This window comes from Danio rerio, chromosome 4 (assembly GCF_052040795.2).
Source record: "Danio rerio strain M-AB ecotype USA chromosome 4, GRCz13ab, whole genome shotgun sequence".
NCBI classification, from domain to species: domain Eukaryota; kingdom Metazoa; phylum Chordata; class Actinopteri; order Cypriniformes; family Danionidae; genus Danio; species Danio rerio.
The window spans coordinates 18,070,001-18,092,445 of NC_141024.2; the positions used below are offsets into that span (position 1 = coordinate 18,070,001).

Here is a 22,445-nt window from a genome sequence, read left to right on the forward strand (position 1 = left end):
GTTTCCTGTTAACATTCACACCCTGAGGCTAGTAAACTCTGCAAGTCTGCGTCTTATCTTTGCTAATGACTCAGGCCTGTACTAGTGTTAATACTTTTAAACTAACAGATGGACAATCACAATAGAACAAGGTCATGGAATAGACTTTTTTTTTAACTATTATTTCAAAGAATCACTCCACTTTGTAAAAATAGGCTCATTTTGCAACTTCCCTAGAATTATTCATGATTTACCATTTTTATATCCATTTAGCCAATCTCTGGTGGGATCACTTTTAGCTTAGCTTAGCATAGATCATTCAATCGAATTTAGCATGTCAATCAAAAACTTGGATAATTTGGATAATTTTTCTATTTAAAGTTTGACTATTCTGTCGTCAGAAAACTACAGATGAAAAATGAAAAGTTTTCTAGACTGATATGGCTAGAAACTATACTTTCATTCTGGCGTAGTATCTAAGGAACTTTGTTGCCGTACAATGCCTACAGCAGGGGCAAAGATAATACACCTGAAAATCTGATAAGTTCGTTGTATTCCAGTTAAAAGAGTTCGTCTCCATGGTTGCAAGGCATGCTTCTTGTGCATGGCGAAAGTTATATGAATTTTAGGTGCTGCGTAATATCATTGTGCCTGCTGCAGCCAGTCCATTGAGCATGCGTCAATACCACCTCCATATTGCTATAGTGCTTCCTGGACAAAAGTCATTCAACCACACTTAGTCAAGACCAAAGCCAATCTGAAGATGCTGGACGTTTCCATTGTGTGTGGGTGTAGTAACGAGAAAACAAAGCATAAAGGGATAACATTTCATAGGTAAGATTTTATTTTTAATGATTTTGTATTTTATGAACTTTTGTGCTAAACAAGTGTTATTGGTGATAATACAATCACTTACTGCACTGACCATAGGACAAAGTAGCACCAACTTGCACTAAATTCTAAACTCTTATGCTTGTTTGGTTTAATAAAATCAGCAAAAATGTAAATGTAAATGCCAGAAACTTGTATTAATGTTGGCTAAGTGACAGAGGATAATACATTTCCATGCACACAAACACGTTTAATTCTTTCTTGCAAAATTTAGTCAGTTTTCATGCCCAGCATGAGCGACCCTTTTCAAATCAATCCATAGATTTTCGATGATATTCAAGTTTGGGGACTTGGATGGCCATTGTAGAACATTGCATCATGAATTCCTTTGTAGATCTAGAACTGTGCTTTGGGTCATAGTCCTGCTGAAACATCCAACCTTGCTGTAACTTCAGCCTCTTGACAGATTTCTCAACATTGTTCTTAAGAATCTGCTTATACTGGGTGGAATCAATGCAACCTTTAACTCTGACAAAGTTTCCAGTACCTGTGCTTGCCACACATCCCCACAGCATGACGGACCCTCCACCATATTTTACAGTAGGGAGCATGTTCTTCTCCTGAAATACTGCACCTATGGGTGTGGCACAGTATATTTTTCCAAAATGATTTAGGCTTGTCCAGATGAGCCTTTGCATACCTTATACAACTCTTCTTGTTGGCAGAATGCAGAAAAGGCTTCTTCTGCATCACATTCCATTCAGCTGTTCTTTGTGAAAAGTCCAATGAACTGTGGAACCATGTACAATGACATTATTAGCAGGAAGATGGCCATAGAACTTTTTGGAGGAGTTTTGTGGTTTCACTAGAACTGTTCCTGTGGCCTTCCATTTACTTATTATATTTCTGACTGTGGAGATAAAACTTGAAACCTTTGTGCTAGCTATTTGCATCCTTCTCCTAATTCATGGTGATTAATTATTCTAGTTTTTAGGTCATTAGGAAATTATTTTGAGGTTCCCATGTCACTACCTTTAGGTTGACAATAAGAAGCAAAACTAGCAGTCAGCTATCGTAAATATCCTTTTTCATGATTGGTTGCACCTGTGTTAGGATTGTTAAGGTTCACCGAATCACTCAAATAAATTTTGTGTTGTAATCAATTAGCATTAAGTGACTACAGGTTTTGAAATCCACACAAGAGAGAGGGTATCTAAACTTTTGCATAGCCTATTTTACAGTTTCAATTTAATTTTGCATCTGGTGTGACCGCAGCATAAGACGAGATCCATAAAACCAGTCAAGAAAATTATTAAAACTCTCTGGTCTTTTTTTATCTAATCTGCTTCAATGATTTATGCTTAGCTAAGCTAAATGTGCTTCTGCCAGACCTGGAAATCAACTGAGTTCAAAAATAGTAAAACCCAACTGTTTAGCTCTAGGGAAGTTGCAAAATTAGCTATAAAAAAAAGTATTCCTTTAAACTCAACATGTTAAAAATGTGATTCATATGCTGACTTTAGTTAAACAAGTTAAACTACATTAATCATTCATTCATTTTCCTTCAACTGAGTCCCTTATATATCAGGGGTTGCCACCGTGGAATGAACTGCCTACTATTCCAGCATATGTTTTACACAGTGGATGTCCTTCCAGTCACATCCCAGTACTGGGAAAAACCCACACACTCTCATTTCCACACACACACACACACACACACACACACACACACACACACACACACACACACACACACACGCACACACACACACACACACACACGCTACGGAAATGCTAACTGGCCCAGCTGGGACTCAAAATACCCACAAAAATAGCAACCCTCTTGCTGTGAGGCGACAGTACCAACAACTGAGCCACCGTGCCACCTCTTCAAATAATGAATACAAATTGTATTTCTAATTTAGTATTGCCATAATTTTTTTATGCTGTTTAAGGAAATTATTTTGACAACTTTAGGTCCATTTTTCATTGACTTCCCATGTTTAACACACTCTATTCAGCAGCATGCCATCATGCACCATGCTAGACTGAAAACCACTTGTGTCTTGCATAAAATGTGCTGGATTTTTTCTCCTCCTCCTTACAGTTTTGTTCATCTTCATTAGCATTCGCTCTCCTCGTCTGTCCCGCATGGCCTCTGGGTGAGCCTGATCCTGGGAGAGAGTCTGTCAGGGCCACGTGTAGTAAGGGGGGCGCCGCGCTGGGTGTAAAATTTGATTAAGCGGTGGGCGAGCGTGTCCGAGCGTGGCTGTTGTGTGGACCAGCTCGCGCGGCTGTGGGTTCCCAGCGTGCCGTTTGGAGGTTAAGTGCCGCAGAAAAGACTCTCATTATCCCGAGTGAGAACTGCCCATGTGGCTGCCCGCTCTCTCCTTCCTTCTCTGTCACTCCCTCACTCATTCATCCTTCCTTCTCGAGCTGCGCTCCTGAAAGCCTCCAAAACGTTTCATTCACTCTCCCTTGACCCCCTTTCAGCCCCCCTCTCCTGCTCTGTCTCTCTCTAGTCTTTATGTGTTAGAAAAAAGGGCCGTACAATGGCAGAGGAAGGGCCAGTGCAGATTCTTCAGCACCCCTGTGGACTCTAAACTGTGGGCTGTGAGACAATCCACATGTGGAGCATGTGCAGAGGAGCCGTTCTTCATCCATCAGTCAAAACTGAGGACACTTTAACTCTCTCAGGGCCTTTCAGAGTTCTCATCTCATTGAAATGAGTTACAAATTTAAAGATCGACTATCATTATGTTGCTGTTACTTAAAGGGGATTGTTCACCCATAATGAAAATCCTGACATCATTTACTCAGCCTCAGCTTATTCCAAACCAAACCTGTTTGAGTTTTTTTCTTCTGTTGAACAAGAATTGCCATATTTAGAATGTAGGAAACCTGTAGCTATTGACTACTATAGTATTTTTCCTGTTTAAAATTCTTAGAATTTTACATTTACATTGACACTTTTATCCAAACATTTTTATCCCAAAATTTACATTGACAATTTTATCCAAAGCGACTTACAATTGAGGAGGCAATCAGTGATTAAACAAGAAGTAATAAACAAGAAATGCTAGTTAAACAAAATAACTAGTTTGTTCTCATAGGAGTTAATGCTATAGTGTAAGAGTGGTAGAGTTTTCTTTTTTTATAGAGATAGTGCTTCTACAGGTGGTCTTGGTTTTATTCACCAGGGTTAAGGTGCTCTCAGAAAAGATAAGTTTTCAGCTGCCCTTTGAACGATTCCAGTGAATCCGCAGTCTGTCTGGAAACAGGACGATCATTCCACCAGTGTGAAAAAATATCTCCATATAATTGTTAAATGCTAATTTAGGCTATTTACAATTTTAAGGAACTTATTTAAGGAACTTTTTTACTTGTTTTTCCGTGTATATTATTTTACAACGCCCTTAGAGTTAAACAGTTGACTTTTAACAGTTTTTAATTCATTCAGCCATTCTCCAGATCTGGCGGGAGCACTTATAGCTTAGCTTACCATAAATTATTGAATCAGATTTGACCACTGGTGTCTTGCTAAAAATGACCGATATGGCTAAGAACTATAGTCGCATTCTTAGACTTTGTTGCTGTATTATATTTGCCACAGCTGTGAGACATATACTGTAAATATAATGTACTGGTCATATTGGAAGGTACCTAGGTGGGAAATATCTGCTTCAGCCATGGTACAGCAGTAAAGTTCCTTGATTAATACGCCAGAATGTACAGTAAGTTCCTAGACATATCAACCTAGAAAATATCAATTTTTGACCCCAAAGGGTCAAGCTTTAAATAAAAAGAGAAAAATATTGAATATATCAGAAATATCAAAACTCTTTCACATTTTTTTGAGCGAGGTGCTAATGGTCTAATCCGATACAATTATTTATGCTAAGCTAAGCTAAAGTTACTCCCGCCAGACCAAGTCTCAGAGATTGGCTGAATGGATTAAAAAATGCTAAAACTCAATGGGTTTTTAAAAAAGTGGAGTAAATGCCTGTTAATTACTTTGTCACTGCTGATTTTACAGTGTATACAGTACTGTATGTGGTCAAAATAAATTTGGACCAATCAAAAATTTTAAGTTTTAAAGATTGTTTTGAAAAAAAAAAATACTCATCAAGGCTGTGTTAATTGTATCAGAATAAAGAGAAAATAGTATAAATGGTGAAATATTATAAAAATGTAAATATATTTTTTTAATTGAATGATTTATTGATCATGATATAGCAGAAATCCTTCTAATATGGTGATCTGCTGTCAGCTTCTGATTTCAGTTAAATACATTTATGTAAAATAACATGTTTTTAAAGATTTATATAAAAAAATGTTTTGTAACAATGTAAAATTGTTAAGTGACTAAATAAAAATATATGAGAGAATTAAAATATATTATTGTTCGATCAAAAGATTAAACATGATACATCCAATTTTATTATTTTAGTTCATGTTATGTTTTTGTGCCTCAAATAACTGTTAGTAGTAATACATCTTTTCCATTTAAATGTTTGATATTAATAATAATATTTTAATATAAATGATAATATGAAATTGTCATTTTAAATGTGTTACTAATAAAATGGAACTTGATGTGACAGATTAAATGATTGATTTATGGATATTAATATACAGGGCTGCTCTAGCATGCTTTTCAAAACAAAAAGTAATAATCATTTTAAAAAGTTAAGAACTGGAGGGATAAATGTTGAACATACAGACTCATGGATAGATTTTCATCTCCAGAGTATTTAAAGCCTGCAAAACTGGTTTGCTCCTCCGCTCATATAGTAAAGCTTATATAAAAATGAAATGAATGGTCATTGGTGCGTTGAAGTGAATTCACTTCAACGCACCAATGACCATTCATTTCATTTTTCATTTAAGGTTGCAGTTCAGATCATTAGCAGGGGCAATTTTAAATGTCACAGAGCACATCTGCTCAGCTTTTGAGAACAGATCCTCTGTGTTGGACCTCCATTGGCGTCCTGAATGCTGTTGTACATTCAGACGCCTCAACTATAGACACGCGATTGTCTGCCATTAATGACTTTTAATTACACTGTACTCGAAAGTATACAGTATTTAATGGAAAAATAAGTGTCGCATTGATTGCATGCACAGTAACAGCTGGGCTCTGAGCTGAAAAACGTGACCAGAAAAGAGAGACACAGTAGCATATTGCTGGAGTTTTATTAAAGGACTGTTGTTTCTGGCTCATGAAAATGTCTTCAAGGCATGTGTGTGATGTATATTGGACAATTCTTGGCATGATTTCTTTTTTCTCTTGAAAGCAGGTAATCCTGGTTAAAGTGCATCTAGGAAAAAAAGACAAGCATTACTGTATGGTTTGAAAATAAATAAAATTCACTGAGCTATCATGTTAAACAGGGACAGGAGCAGAGTTCATCTCAGAGGGAGAAACCGAAGAAAAGTTTTTTTTTTTTTGCTTATAGCAGCCTCTTGTGGATGACTTGTGGATATTGCATTGCATATATTATATTTTATTATATTATATTATATTATATTATATTATATTATATTATATTATATTATATTATATTATATTATATTATATTATATTATATTATATTGTTATTTATTTATTTGTGTATTTATGTATTTATTTTTATGCATGTATTTTTATTTTTAAACAATAACTGCATATTTAGATAAATAATGAAACAATTATGTAAAGGAAAGAAATGAATGGATACAAGTTAAATAAATAATAAATAAAAAAATACAAATTTGAATTAAAAGTGCAAATAAATAGAAATATACAGTTCTATAATAAATAGAAAATGCTAGTAATGTAACTTAAAGGAAACAAAATAATGTCTAAATAGTATTTTAGACACATTGATATCAATTAATATCATGAGAATATTTCCCAGAGATGGGTTGCGGCTAGAAGGGCATCCCCGGATAAATAAAGTGACTAAGCCAAAAAGAAAATGAATGAATGATTGAACATGAGAATGATTACAGAAGATAACAGCTGGGGTCTGTTGCTATTAAAAGCTTAAAAAAAAACGTCTTAATAAAATCAAGAATTTTATTAGGATAAACAAATAAACATAATAAATAAATCTATTAAAATTAACCAGTAAATAAAACAACTGCGGTGACATGGTCACTTAATGGTTAGCACTGTCACCTCACATCAAGAAGATCGCTGGTTTGAGTCCTGGCTGGGTCAGTTGGCATTTCTGTGTGGGGTCTGAATGTTCTCAATGTGTTGGCGTGGGTTTCCTCCGGTTGCTCTGGTTTCTGCCACAGTCCAAAGACATGCGGTACAGGTCTTTTGAATAAACTAAATTGGCCGTTGCGTATGTGTGTGAATGTAAGAGTATATGGGTGTTTATCAGTGTTGGGTTGCGACTGGAAGGGCATCCGCTGCGTAAAACATATGCTGGATAGTTGGCAGTTCATTCCTCTGTGACGTTCCCTGATTAATAAAGGGACTGAGCCGAAAAGAAAATGATTGAATAAATTAATAAATAAATACAAATTTTAAATAAAACAGCAAATAAATAGAATTATACAGTACTGATAAATAGACAATGCTAGTAATGTAACTTATAGTTTATAAATAGTATTTAAAACCCTTTATTATCCGTTAATAACACGAGGATGATTAAAGAAGATTACAGTTGGGGTCTGTTGCTTCTAAAAGCTTGAAAACTTCTTAATAAAATCAATCATTTATCAGGACAAACAAATAAACAGTACATAAATCTATTAAAATTTATTAAGTAATTAACCAAAAATATAATAATTATAAAATTAATAAACTTAAAAAATAGGTCTTTAAACAAGAACAAATGCCATTACATTTTAAGCTAGTTTTTGATATTTAAATATGGCAGCCAAATGCGTGTTTGAATGTTTAGTGTTTTAGGTGTTTTCCCAAATTTATAGTTATAGTGACTTTTATTTTGGAAAAAGAATCAACACTTCCTGGTCGCCCGCACTTTTAGCACTAGGAAGGTGTGTGGAGTTATATTACATTTTTCTTTACTTCTCATCACGACTACAGGTCAATCACGATTAAATGTAGTCAATAATGCATTTCTAGGACGATGCAATGTGAGTAGTACAGTTATTTTTCTTTATTTTCCCATTGAACAAGACTCTTGTCTAGTCTGGACTCCATGCAGTGATTGGTCAACTTCTCGTTAATGGTCGCGTGGGGCAACGAGGACTTCATCTGGGGCAAACAAGAGAAAGTGGAAGGAAGCTGGTTTAGGATCATTCAGCGGTGAGTTTGCTGAATTGCGTTTTCATACAATTCATTCGATATTCATAAATGTTGAACATGACTTATAAACACTTTAGACGATGCTTGAGTCGTCCAGAAATATGTCATCTGTGTTTCATTGTTTACATGTATTATTATTAACCTCAGTATCACCAAGCAAAACACAATAAAGACGGGCTGTGTATGCAATAAAGTCTAGTATCTTGTTAAAATACACTTTAATGTAAGGATAAGTGTCTTTGAGTTAAAAAACATTAAAATAATCTATAGTAATAGTTTGTTTCTTTAAGTAATAATGTTACTAATTAACTCTCTCTTACAGTCCTCCTTATCTGTAACCTTCAAGAAGAGCTGCATAAAATGGCTAATGTTGGTGAGTATATTTCCTTGAGCACCCATTATGTGCACTGGTATACATGGTAAATGTAAAATCTGTATGTATTAAAAATGAAAAAAGAAAAGTATTCATATGAGAGTATGCATACGACTGTCAGGATATTTCTTAATGTGCCCTTGAGGAGAGAGACAGGTAAACACAGTGGTGTGACTTTCATCATTGCGTCTCTCTGTGACGCTTGGCTCATTACAGAAGCAGAGGTGAGAGACACTGGGAATTAAATGACAGTGCAACCTGGAGACTTGGGGGAATAGTGTGTGTTTTGTGGAAAATGAGTGCATGGACACTTGCTTACAAATACAAATGCTCTCATATTTAATTAGAGAATGACACTTGCATCCTTTCTTCAACAATGAACTTCATATAGACTTGAACAGAATCATCATTGAACTAACAAAAACAAAACTAGCTTTCCTTGGACCTAATGAGCTGAACTTGTTTCACACTTCATACCTGATTTTTGATTATTTCTTTGTAATGCTGCTTTGACAAAGTTTGCATTGTATAAAGCGCTATTGATATAAATGTGACTTGATTTGACAATATAAAGTCTATCCAGGATTTTCTTGTGAATTTTTTATGTATTTGCAGCTTAAAATCACTGATTTTGTGATGACTTTTATCAAAGCTTATGATGTGATTTGTTAAATTGTTTATTTTTGGTGCGAAAATACAAACGGATCTTCTACATTTTTCTTCTGTCTTTTTTGCAGATGATGCTCGGGAAGAGTTGGACTCGGTGGAGGCAGAGCTGGAGATGGTGGAATTGCAGATCTCTGAGTTACTGGAGAAACAGACGAGGCTAAACTCCAGGAAGAACAAACTACTGAAGGTCTTGGAGGGAGCATGCAGCTCAGCCCAGCCTTCCGGATCCGGCAAAACTCCCAAATCTTCATTCAGCAAACAGGACCTTCAACACTATGAAGACTCTGGTATTACTCATTTTCCAGAAGTTAGTTATTAAGTGTATAGTGCTCCAAAATAGCTTAAACCCAAAGGTGACTAGCAAAGATAAAGGTATTTGAGGTTTTGTAGAATAATCTGAGCTGAACCATTTTAAAGTAATGGATGCAGTATCTTTTAAATACCAGGAGTCAGTAAGTCTTTCTTATTGTTGTTGTTATTATTATTTTTATTCTTTTTTTGTTTATGAAGGTAATAATGTTGAGCAAATGTCAGTTTATATAGCTCTCTTAAAAATTCTTTTCAGAAGGATCATGTTACATTGATGCCTAAAAATAAATTATAAATAGGTACTGTATATCTGAATAACTGTTTAAAAGGTGTAATAATGTTTCAAAATATTGCTACTTTACTGTAATTTTTATGTAAACAGACCTTAAAACAGACTTTATAAATAAATATCGTCACCTTAGAATCATAAGGTTCTATCTGACATTTTTGTCAAAATTGAGTTATAACATATTCTTATTAAATGACAACTTTTTTACATTATTGGATTTTTTTTTATACGTTGTTTACATTTTTAGGCTTTTTATTTAAAAAACAAATGTTGCACACATACTGTTTGCTATAGAATGCAAAAACTTTGAAGCTCAATATCTCAAAATCATTCAGAACGCAGATAGAACCTTATAATTCCTAGGTGACGATATTTTTATTTATTTATTTATTTATTATTATTATTTTTTTTAAATCTAGCCACATAATAAAGGTTTTCAATATGATTATGTCTGTTTCTCTATCATCAGATTTCTCTTGGTCTAAAGAAGTTCAGGTGAATCTATGTAACATATTCCAGCTTTCCAAATTTCGCCCTCTGCAACGAGCGGCCATCAATCTGAGCATGTCAGGGAAAGATCTTTTCCTGGTAATGCCCACCGGTCGAGGAAAAAGCTTATGTTACCAGCTGCCAGCCCTCTGCTCTAAAGGTATGGGCTTGAATACTTCTATGTTGTTAAATTAGACATACTTTGAATGCTCTTGCACTTGTGTTAATTCCTGTTTTAATCAGGTTTCACATTAGTTATCGCCCCACTGGTGTCTCTGATGGAGGATCAGCTGATGTATCTGCAGTCCGTTAATGTACCAGCAGTGACTCTCAATGCCTCCAGTTCAAAGGTACAGTATAACAGATGAGGTGGACAGTGTACACTCCACATTTTTTGGAAATAGTCTAATTTTACAAGTCCTCTTTTACAAGTTTTACAATTTTATAATGCATTCAGCTGGGCTCCAGGTCTGGTAAAAGCACATTTATCTTAGCTTAGCATAAATCATTGAATTTATTAGACCATTAGCATCTTACTCAAAATGCTTAACTCTCGTCTCTATTTAGATTGTGTACTTGGACTCTGTGAAAATGTTTGAAGTTGTTACTTTAAATGGTAAAATATGCATTTCAAGTGAGATGCTAATGGACTAATATGGTTCAATGATTTATGCTAAGCTAAGCTAAAAGTGTTTCCACCAGATGCTGAGATTGGCTGAATAGAAATAAAATTAGTTAAAAGAGTCTACTTACAGAAAAGTGGATTTTTGCTGTTAAAAACTGAAACTGCTTAAAATGTATCTTAATTTGCAGGAGGACTCTAAAAGGATTTTGGCAGGGATGACGGATAAAAATAGCCCCTTCAAATTGCTCTATGTAACCCCAGAGAAAATCGCTAAGAGCAAACTACTGATGTCCAAACTGGAAAAGGCCTTTAACATGGGTCTGCTGGCACGCATTGCAGTAGATGAAGTTCATTGCTGTAGTCAATGGGGCCATGACTTTAGGCCGGGTGAGATTTTGTTTTATCTAGACAGAGTGAAGCTTCTTAATCCAAAGCTGACTATGCTGTTTTTTTCCTTAGATTACAAACTCTTGGGTATCCTAAAGAGGCAGTTCCCTAATGTCCCATTAATCGGACTGACTGCCACTGCTACTAGCAACGTTCTTAAAGACTGCCAGAAGATCCTGTGCGTTCAGGAACCCGTTACACTTACAGCACCGTTCAACAGACCAAACCTTTACTATGAGGTATGCAAATCAATTATCTTTGAGGATGCATCAATGTATCGGTCGTCAACATTGGATTCATTTAAAGCTGTCAGCAGTAATATGTAAAAGTAATATGTGATGGTTTAAAAATTACATGCAGGCAATAAGTTGCACATCTTTTGAAAAATCAGAGCAAAGCGCAAAAACTTGCAAAATACAAGATGTGATATGTTCAAAATATTTGATGTATGTCAGAATAGCAATTGTTTAGTTTTGGCTAAAATTACTTAGACAATAAAAGAAATCAACTGCACTTTAGTAAAAATTTATAAATTTACATATAGCAATTTATTATATATATATATTTTTTTATTTCAACTTGTGCCTCTCAAAATGTTGAACAGTTGAATGTTAAATCAAACCAGTCCTTGTTAAGTAAAATTTATTTAATGCAGAAAAAAAATACTAGTTGCTAGTATGGTAAAGTGCTAAAATATAGGTTTAGAATCAATATTGATATCGGAACTGGTTGAAAGTTATTGTTTTTTTAAGTCAGTATGCCTAAAAGAAAAAACCCAATCAGTGCATTCATAATTTGTTAATGATGCATCCGAGTAATTTTTAATTTCTTTTGCAGGTTCGTTTTAAGGATAACGAAGACTGCACTGATCAAATTGCATCACTGATCAGAGGGAGATACAAAAACCAATCAGGTATATCAAATAATATACATTTTACATATGGCTTTTGAATAATTGTTTAAATACTCTTGAGAATAGCAAAGTCTACATGACGGCTATATTGTATTGACACAGAGGAACAGTACCATGAGAATCAACGATTTGCACATTTCCAGGTTTCTCAGTAGCGGAATAATTGGGAAAACTTAGAGCACAGTGAATGGGAGAGTACAAAGACTTTCAGAAAAAGGAAGAAATTATGTGAGACTGATAACAGCAACCAGAGGAGGGAATAACATCAAATTTACTCTCGTCCTTATGGACGCTGCATTAGAAACCCCTAGCAAAAGCGGCAAATAGCTTTTTGTAATTTGAAGCAAGGAATATATCATACATTCATATTTAAAGGGCCATGAAACCCTCTCGTTTCAGCAGGGTGTTTTCACACCTCTACTTTCGAAAAAGTCAGAAAAGTGGGCGTGTCCAGCTCTGTTTAGGGGGGAGTGTTGGAGGAACTAAAGTGGGATGGTGTGGGAGTGTCTATTTGTGCACGCGCGAGTTTCAGAGTCAAAATACACACCCACACAGACAGGAGAAAGCGATGGTGTTTAACCTACATGGACATCTGTAGTCGAATTATTTGCTGAATTAATAAATGTTGGACTTTAACTGCAGTTTGGCTCTTTCATTCAGGGAATTCATTCATGCTCCTCGCAACAAACGAGATATTTGATTCGAGGATCTGCTCTAAGCATGTATTTTTCATGCAATGTTTGATACCGCACGGCGAATGAGAGAAAAAAAAACTCCGCATTTCCCGGAAACTTAGATGCACACGGCAGGTAGCGTCAGAAAGCCGCGTGTGTTATTCCGGTCACTAAATGCGGTGCTAACATTTCTGCACTCAGTGCTATAGTTAACTTAATTCGATATGAACAAACTGAATAAACAAAGAGCACTGGTCGCTCACTTACCAAATCTGTAGAGACAGGACAATCACCAGCAACTAGAGCCGCGTCTTTATGGAGAGAATACTACAAGCAAATCCAGATTTCAGCGTTTGCAGATGAGAACAGCTCTCAGGTAAACAATAATCCTCTTTAGACACGTAAGTTATTGTTGTCGAGCGTCGCGTACACTGTTAATCCACACGTGATCCAGATAAGCTCTCACAGAGAGAAAATGAAAACGAAACTTAACGGCAGCAAACTATAAAAGCAACACTTCACGCTTGTTTTGCCAACACAACGTGGCGTCTTTGTGGTGTAAACACGGTGACACAAATGAATATTAATGAAGTTGCACAATAGAGCGCGCTGATTGGTTTGAACCAAGCCTTACTCATGCATTAATGTATCACACTGTAAGACGTAATAAGACTCACTCAGGCACAGACGCCCAGTCTGCACGCTGGAATACACGCTATTATGTCATGACCATGACGCGGCTTCAAAAATTCGTTTCAAACAGGAAGTACGAATTTGCTTGAAATAACGCAAAAACAACCAATTTACACTTTTTAGTGAAATATAGGTGTCCTAATAGTGTTTTTAGCAGTGTGGGACACATATACGACTGTCAACAGCTCAAAAAATGTGTTTTGGTGTTTCGTGACCCTTTAAATATAAATGTTCTAGAATCTAGATATTGAAAACCTTCAAGGATTTAGGATGCTGTTGATCATTAAACGCGTCTTAACAGGCTTGTGAAAAGTGTATTGTTGGTTATTGTGGACACATATATCATTACTTTTCTTTCTGTGATGATCACACCTTTATGCTCTCCACATAATAATTTTTTTATTTAAAAAAACACTTACTCCAATAGAATAAAAAAACAACATTGTCGTTTTGCAGGGATTGTATATGTGTTCTCTCAGAAAGATGCAGAAGTTGTAGCTACAGAGCTGCAGAAGCGGGATATTGTTGCACAGCCATATCATGCCAACATGGAGCCTTCGCACAAGTCTCTGGTGCATCAGCGATGGTCCTCCAAGAAAATCCAGGTTGCACACGCAGAATTACTGTTCTTTCTTGTTTCTTTATAATTTTTTTCTGGTTTAATGTTGTGTATTTGCCTATGCAGGTGGTTGTTGCCACTGTGGCTTTTGGGATGGGCATCGACAAGGCTGACGTACGATTTGTAATCCATCACACCATCAGTAAATCTATCGAAAATTACTATCAGGAAAGTGGACGTGCAGGTAAATGTAATCTTGATACTTTTTTGTTGAAGTTGCATTTCATAATTATTTTAATATATGCTGCACTTTTTTCAGTTATTTATTCCTCTTTCTTTTAGTCAGCTCTGTAGTCATCGCTAATAAACTCCCTGCCCATATATTTTAGAATTTTATTCAATAAAATGTTTTTTTCAGATGTACCAGATTGCAATTTAGAAGAAAATATTTGTTGCTACTTATTTTATTTTTGTTTTGGCAGGGACAGCATACATTAACTAGCATTGCTTAAAATGCACAAGAATTAGCCAGAAGGCTGTTTTTTTATCTGTTGTCCCTGAACAGATGTTAAAATGGTCACCCTAAAAAAAAATACAAAATTTATACAATTAATCAAGCAAACCAAGATGCACTAAAATAAACACAGTTAAGTATATCATTCATTCATTTTCTTGTCAGCTTAGTCCCTTTACTAATCCGGGGTCGCCACAGCGGAATGAACCGCCAACTTATCCAGCAAGTTTTTACGCAGTGGAAGCCCTTCCAGCCGAAACCCATCTTTTGGAAACATCCACACACACACACTCATACACTACGGACAATTTAGCCTACCCAATTTACCTGTACCGCATGTCTTTGGACTGTGGGGGAAACCGGAGCACCCGGAAGCAACCCACGCGAACGCAGGGAGAACATGCAAACACCACACAGAAACGCCAACTGAGCCGAGGATCGAACCAGCGACCTTCTTGCTGTGAGGTGAACGTGCTAGCCACTGCGCCGCCGTTAAGTATATCTTGATGAATAAAATGTATATCAACAAAATAAACTGAAAACAACATTATGTAATGAAGATAAGAGTAGTTAAAACACAATTAAACATGACACATATAAACATGGAGTTCTGAGTGTGCTTTCACACAAGTGAGTGGACTTGACAAACCACCTATAGAAAACGCACTCTTTTAACTCTGACACTTTAACCGACACTCGCACCTGTTTTGCACATTTGCATGAGACCGTTTCTTACAATCACTCTATACCCCCCAAAACAATGTGCATTTATGCACTGTGCATCACGCAGGTGAGTGGGCTTGACAAACCACCTGTAGAAACACTCTTCTGTTAAACAAGATCAGGTAGTTTTTTAGAGCTTCCCCTGGTAAAGGAGGAAAAAGGGGAGATGGGGTAGATAGGGGGATTATTCAAAAAATTAGTAATGCTAGATGGTCTGTTCATAGTGAGTTCGGAATAATTCGATTGGCTTCCTAATGATTACAGATGAGAGACCGGCCGCGATCAATCATATCACATACTCCTCTGAAAATTATTTTGTGAAACCCCTCTACTCTAGCACTTAATTATCTAACAACTCCGTTGTATAATTAGCAGTTTTTGTGTGTATGCCTCCTCAATTGTTGGTCATTCGGACAAAAACGTTGTTAAATGTAAATGTCTCGCTGTTGATGAATACTGGACTTTTTCAGTTAATTAGTACTTTTTAAAAAGATTTATTTAAACTTTTTTTTTTCACAGGAAGGGATGATAGCCCTGCAGATTGTATTGTGTTTTTTGGGTTTATGGACATCTTTAGGATAAGCACAATGGTTGTGATGGAGAACACTGGACAGCAGAAGCTCCATAATATGGTGGCATATTGTCAAAATGTGGACAGGCAAGTTCTCACAATTTATTCAGCAAAATGAGTGGCATCTTGCTGTTATTTCACAGTGAAGCATAATCTGATTCTTTCTGATGGTCAAACTACACCCACAATGTTCAAACATTCACATGTTTTAAGAAGCAGCTGAAAACTCTCCTCTTCCCACTTAACCAATCAATACACTTTAAACCAGTGCATACTCGCAACAATAAAAGAAATCTATAAATGTTCTTCATTTCTACCTTCTACTTGTTTTCTAATCCAGTTATCTAACAAATCTGGCATTTTGTTTCTGCACTCGTGTTGCGTCTCTGATTTTTTGCCTTTTTATTCTTTTGTACACTGTTTTGGAGTCTGCTAGATGCTTCAAATTATATTATATTATATTATATTATATTATATTATATTATATTATATTATTAGGACAATATATATTATTTATTATTTATATCCTCAAATCCTCATAATGCTAAAGATACATTTATTAAACCTCTGACTTGCTTACTTCTCAAGTCTTTGATTTATCTCTCACATCACATGCGCATTGAATGCAGGATATCTTTCATGGTATTTTATTGTTAATTTAAAAGTTAAATTAAACTATTGTCATCCTTTCAACACATAAATCTTATATAATCTTCTAGGTGTCGTCGTGCTATGATGGCCATTCATTTTGATGAAGTTTGGAATGATGAAGAGTGCAATGAAATGTGTGATGTCTGTCGGCATGGCAACGGTGAGACAAAGTCCTCTCATATGCACATTTTGATTGCGTTTTAGCCCTGCAAATTTCGATAGCAATCATGCAACCAGGAATTTCTTATATTTCTATATTTTAGTTTTGCAAACATCAATCATGCTAATGAGAGTAACTTTTACATAATTATGCAAATACACTACTTCTTGGATGCATTTTTTCTCTATAAAAAAACAAACAAAAAATAATAAAAAATAAAGCATCTTATGATAGCAGTGTGAATGTTCGCAATAGCTCTGCAAATAAATGGAATGTTACAGTCATGTTTATTCATATAGCGCTTAATGCAGTAGATTGATTTAAAGCAAGTAGATTTACGGTTCTTAACATGAAAATGCTGAACTGTTGAAGCCAATTATGTAATAGTTTGTTGTTGTTTTCCCCCCAGACTACATCACAATGGACATCACGCAACATGCTCGAGATGTTCTTCATATTGTAGAATTGGCCAGCTCTATGGATGAAAAGTTGACACCTCTGAAAGTCTGTGATGCTTGGCTGGGGAAAGGGCCCGCCAAGCAGCGCAAAATGATAAAGCTCACATCCCTGTCACGCCTGGAGGTGGAGTCTGTTATCATCCACCTTTTGTTGCATGGCTACTTCAGGTATTTCATGATAGATTTTAAAGCTTGGAAGGATAGGTTGCACAAATTTATTTTTTGATAAATGCAAAGAAAATATTTTGGAAGCATATAAAGCCATTGACTTCCATAGTATTTATTTGCCTACTAACTCATAGTTTTAAGTATTTACAATATCCTCTCTTTGTTTTACAAGAATAGAAAAAAATTATTAAGGTTTGGAGCCATTTCAGTATATGCATATCAATTTTGAGTTGCATATAAATTTTGGTTGAACTGTCCATAGAAGAACATACCATTGTTATTTTATTCTTAATTTGTTTTTGTACATTTAAATGATTTTTTTTGCTTCATAAGTGAGGACTTCAGCTTCACTCCCTACACAACACACTTCTACCTGAAGCTGGGTCGTAAGGCAGCCCTCCTGAAGAACAGCGGTCACTCCATCACTATGAAGATGAGGAGGAGAGGGACGTCCCAGAGTACTGTAAGACAACCAACAAAATCAGCAGATGCTTTCAATTCCTATATTATGTGCAAGTGATCGTGTTTTTCTAATAGATTAGCAATTTCTAGAATTTCTCAGTGATTGATTGTTAATACTTCTTTGAACCTTGTTTCATTGATGACGATTGGCCAGATTCCATCCAAATTCAGTTTCAGATTTTTCTTTGTAACGTTTTGCTACAGGGTAATAAAAATATTAATTATATTTTCTCCATAGCTTTTGATTAACTATATTTGTTGAATCTGGCCTTTGGTCTCATTTCTGTAGTTTCTGCTGATCTTGTTTTGTTTGATTTTACCTCTTGCAGTTGTATTGTGTTTCAGGTAGATGTCATCACAATGATTGAGGAGTGCATCACAGTTCACATAGTCAAATTTTGTTTTTAACATAGTAACTAATACGTTCATAAACTTAGTGTTGCTTTTAAGATTTACATTAACTACTAGATTAACTATTATTAGACTACTACATTAACTACTTCAGTATCAGACCTAAATAATTTTAGATCGAATGCCTAGTTCACAAATAAAATTTATTTGCTCTAAATACAAAATGATATTTGTAGCTTCCATTTTCTAAATTGATGTCAATTGAATAATGAAAGTAATTTACTTTAGTTCTCAAATAAAAAGTATTTTTTCCCTGGTTGTAATTTAGTGTTTTAAGTGTAAAATAAAAGTTTCTGATAACTTTACAGAAGACCACGTTGTCAAAACTGTCCCTCTTCACATTTATTTACTGAAGTTACTAAAATGGCTGTAGGCTGGCATTTTCAAGCCCCAAAAATGTCATTATTGTGTAAATGAGCAGCCAAAACAAATCAAATATTTTCCATTTTATTAGACGTTTGCTTTCAGTTCACTCTATATCTTACAATTCTGATCATAAAAGGCTTGAAGAGGCAGAGGAATCGCTAACCACTCAAGAAGATTATTAGCAGGGTTTCCATCACGCTATGTTAATGCACATTTTAAGTATCACACAAGAAAAAAGTAATGGCAACACCAAATTTGGAATTCAATCTTTTAATGTGCGGAATGTTTTTAAGCTTTTTTGAGGTGGTGTTGGACTTATAGGTAATGCTGAAAAAAGTAGTTGCAAATAATAGGAGATGCAATTACTAAATAAACTTCTAGCGAACAATACACCCATGTAACTAATAAGCTGTTTCCATCGATGGTGCCTTGTCTGCTGTTAGTTACTAGGTTACCAATACTACAGTCAGCAACTCTAATGACTTGATTTGCATTTTCGTGTTTAAAAAATATCTAATTTACATCTAAACCGATATCTTGCCAAAACAAGGCTAAATTTAGACTGCCAGTTGCCAGTTTGGACCATTTTAGACATCTGCCTTGTTTTAGCAAAGACGTCTATGTTTAGGTGTCTGTCAGATGTTTAGATATTTACTTTTAAACACACAAAAAATGCTTGCTGGGAAAGAAAAACTGACTGTTTTCTCAAAGTGGCCAAGTTGATGCAAAACTAATGTGACTTTTTTCTTAGACTGATCTGCACTGACGTCTCACAGATAATACTTTTTTTGTGCTTTAAACAACCCTAACTCAGCAGTGTTGGTTGAATTAGATCAGTTACAAACAACAGCCCACTAGATTTAACACAACTTTTTTCCCATCACGAGTGAATCCTCTTGTGTTGGGGTGTCGTTTAGCTACAGGACATGACCCCTCATTGAACATGCAGTAACCTCTTGTACCTCTTGTATTCCTACAGTTATAGTGTCAACCCATCCAAATGACTTTTTTTAGTGACCCAACCACAGGTATAAAGCTGTTGTGCCACCCCACAGGTAAAGAAAGTTTCAGAAAGTTCTGGGGAGAAAAGTAGATCCAAAGTAGAAGGAAAAAGACCGGCTGAAAGTGGCGACCAAAAATCAGCCAAGAAAGTCAAGCCTCTTCCCTAGTTCATAAGGAGGAGAACCAAAAAGTACAGTTCATTTATTCCACACTCACAAAACAAAAGCATGTAGATATTGCCTAAGAAACATTTAATGAGGAGAAACATCTACCACTTTCTTATTTTATTTATTTTTATCTGCTTATGTTTATGAAGTTGTTGATTTTACATCAGACCTTATCCTTTCTTTGGTACACTGTACAAAGCGGTTTGTTACTTTACTTTAAACACATTTGAGTAAACTCATTGCCTTAAAGCCCATGTGAAACAGAAGTTGCTGAGACTTTTATTCCAGTATTTTGGTTTCCGTCTAACTAAAGCAGAATATTGAGTAGGAGACGGGGCTTTCTTTTTGCATATCATTTTTTCATAGCAAACTAATGGTAAGAGGTGTGTGGTTTAAAATATTGTGAAGGACCGTCTCTTCAAACATAGGCGTAAATGATTAGACTTAAAGATTACAAAAAATTATTTTAAATAACATTGATAAACATTGTAAATGTTAATATCACACTGACTTTAAAATTGAATATTGACTTTACTTTGAATTTTAAGTAAAATTGTTATAATTATGCAGATTTGCTTATTTTAAGGCAGCAGTTTTACTTCTTTTTAAAGTAGTCAACTAATCGCTTGTTACAGTGTATGAAATATGCTTAATATTAGGGCTGGGCGATTTGGCCTAAAATCTAAATCTCTAATAATTTAACATTTTAACTTGATTACGATTATTGAATGATTATTTTATTTATTTATTTGGCCCTCACAGTTCACGGACAAGTTTTGTACAATAAATATGCACACATATTACAAGTGAGATATTTTTGAATTAAGAATACACACTATTTACCAACTATGATTATTTATTGAACATCAGTGTTGAACAACTGAAATTAAAACACACGTTGGTTAAAACGAACAGTCACTTTTTTAAAAATAAATATATTCAGCATTGGCTTCAACCATGGCGAGGGCTACGCGACTGTGTGAAGTCTGTGTTGGACCATATGTGTGTCCTCGATGCAAAAGTATAAACAGAGCAGGGTCACGTGACTCCATACACAAAGAAAAATTAATTGAAAAAAAATTTAATTAATTATAGGCTCTGAATGCTAATTTTGATTACTTTTCGATTTATCGCTCAGCCCTACTTAATATCTACACTCTATTATGTGTTTTGATTTGCATGTTGTGTTGTAGATTAAATTAATATTAGAAAAAACTTTAATGCTTTGCATGGGCCATTAATCTCACTATTATGCTCTGCATTCTCATAAAAAACAGCTTTATTACTAATAACAAGTTTCAAGTTTCTTTTCTTTTTCCAGGATGTCCACGACGACATAGAAACGGCCTTCATTGATGAGTCAAACATGGCTGTTCAAAGATGTAAAAAAACTAAAATTCACAAAAATCACCAAAACATGGAGAAAAGACTTTCTCAAAACCACACTGAAAGTCTTGCTTCAGAAGCAAGCGAGTATATAAAGCCAACCTCAGTATTTGAGGTTGATGTAGAGGTCAACCATGTGGAAGAACAGAATTGTACAAGTCAAGACGAAAATGGTCTTGAAAGCACCCACGAACAGCAACAATCTCCACTAAAAAAGAGACAAAAACAGAACTGCGCTCCTAATGTTGACCAGGCAAAAGTAAATCTGGAAAGCGCTCCTTCTGAGCTCTCCATCATCTCTGCAGCTGCCGTAGAGGAACTGCACCATTTGCGCAGCTACTATAGCAAGCAGTTACGAAGGATCAACTACGTTTCCCATGAGCACTTGCAAAGCTCCCGGCCTGGGATGCTGACATGTATGAAAGAGCCCTTCAAAAGCCTCCGTTTCCCATCAAGGTCGACTTTAACCAAAGGTGCCAGGAATTTGTGGACTCGTGTTAGTATGAGGAGAAAGCTCATACAGTGAATCGTGTTTCTGTTATCGTTACTCTTCAGTTTTTTGTTTTTTTTCTGATTTGCTTTTCAGTAGTTTGAAGATATATCAAATGTTTTTGTCAATTAAACTTTATTTGGTTATCCAAAGATGTGTGATTGTAAGTTTTTTATTTTTTAAATAACATTTTGAGTTGGAAAAAACTACCTGTAGCTAATGTGCTAATTACAAAGGCAAATTCCGAATCTGGAGCAAGGTAATTACTTCAGAAATAAAGAACTTTTCCCTTTATCTTTCAAGCTTTAATCAACCATGTTTGGTCTTTGATTTGGTTTCGTAAAACTTATTTTTAGGTTAATTCACAAATGTTACATTTTTCTTCTGTCATCATTTACTCACCCTTCACTTGTTACAAACCGTTTGGGTTTTTTCACAAAGGAAGGTATTTTGAAGATTGTTAAAAACGTAATAAAGGACTTTTTGAAGAAATTTTATGAATTGTTTAGAGAATTATACACCAAATGTTTGAGTTACATTTCTTTGTTGAACACAAAAGATATTCTGAAGGATGTTATAAACCTGTAACCAATGACTTCAATATTTGTACCATAAAAGTCAGTGGTTACAGTCAGGTTTCTTACATTTTTCAAATCATATTTTGTTTTTAATAGACAATTAAGCCCAAAAATGTGTGGAACCACTTGAGGGACAGTAAATAGTGAGTATATTGTCATTTCTGGGTGGACTATCCCTCTAAATAAAGTTGGGAAATTAAAAAATATATATATTCATGAGAGGGAAAACATTTGTAACATTAATAACAATTACTTCTGATAATTTTTATGCGTTTTTGCTA

At 35.2% G+C, this 22,445-nt stretch overlaps 1 protein-coding gene across 5 annotated transcripts; it reads left to right on the forward strand.

The window, feature by feature from the left end:
- The first annotated feature begins 7,751 nt into the window (after positions 1 to 7,751).
- Positions 7,752 to 21,738, forward strand: recql (RecQ helicase-like). 5 transcript variants are annotated; one of them, XM_087247230.1, is made up of 17 exons: positions 7,752 to 7,855; positions 7,949 to 8,077; positions 8,400 to 8,450; positions 9,188 to 9,406; positions 10,187 to 10,366; positions 10,450 to 10,556; positions 11,020 to 11,218; positions 11,291 to 11,457; positions 12,056 to 12,131; positions 13,955 to 14,103; positions 14,184 to 14,301; positions 15,814 to 15,952; positions 16,585 to 16,676; positions 17,086 to 17,302; positions 17,636 to 17,765; positions 19,597 to 19,733; positions 21,032 to 21,738. In XM_087247230.1, exons 3-16 carry the CDS (start codon positions 8,438 to 8,440, stop codon positions 19,708 to 19,710), a joined length of 1,920 nt encoding a protein of 639 aa, XP_087103356.1. In that variant the 5' UTR covers positions 7,752 to 7,855; positions 7,949 to 8,077; positions 8,400 to 8,437; the 3' UTR covers positions 19,711 to 19,733; positions 21,032 to 21,738.
- The last annotated feature ends 707 nt before the right edge of the window (positions 21,739 to 22,445 follow it).

Excerpts from the sequence above, each read along its gene's own strand:
- recql (XM_087247228.1), top strand. Across the intron at positions 9,407-10,186 it reads TCAACACTATGAAGACTCTG|ATTTCTCTTGGTCTAAAGAA; the intron begins GTATTACTCATT and ends CTCTATCATCAG. Across the intron at positions 12,132-13,954 it reads GAGATACAAAAACCAATCAG|GGATTGTATATGTGTTCTCT; the intron begins GTATATCAAATA and ends GTCGTTTTGCAG.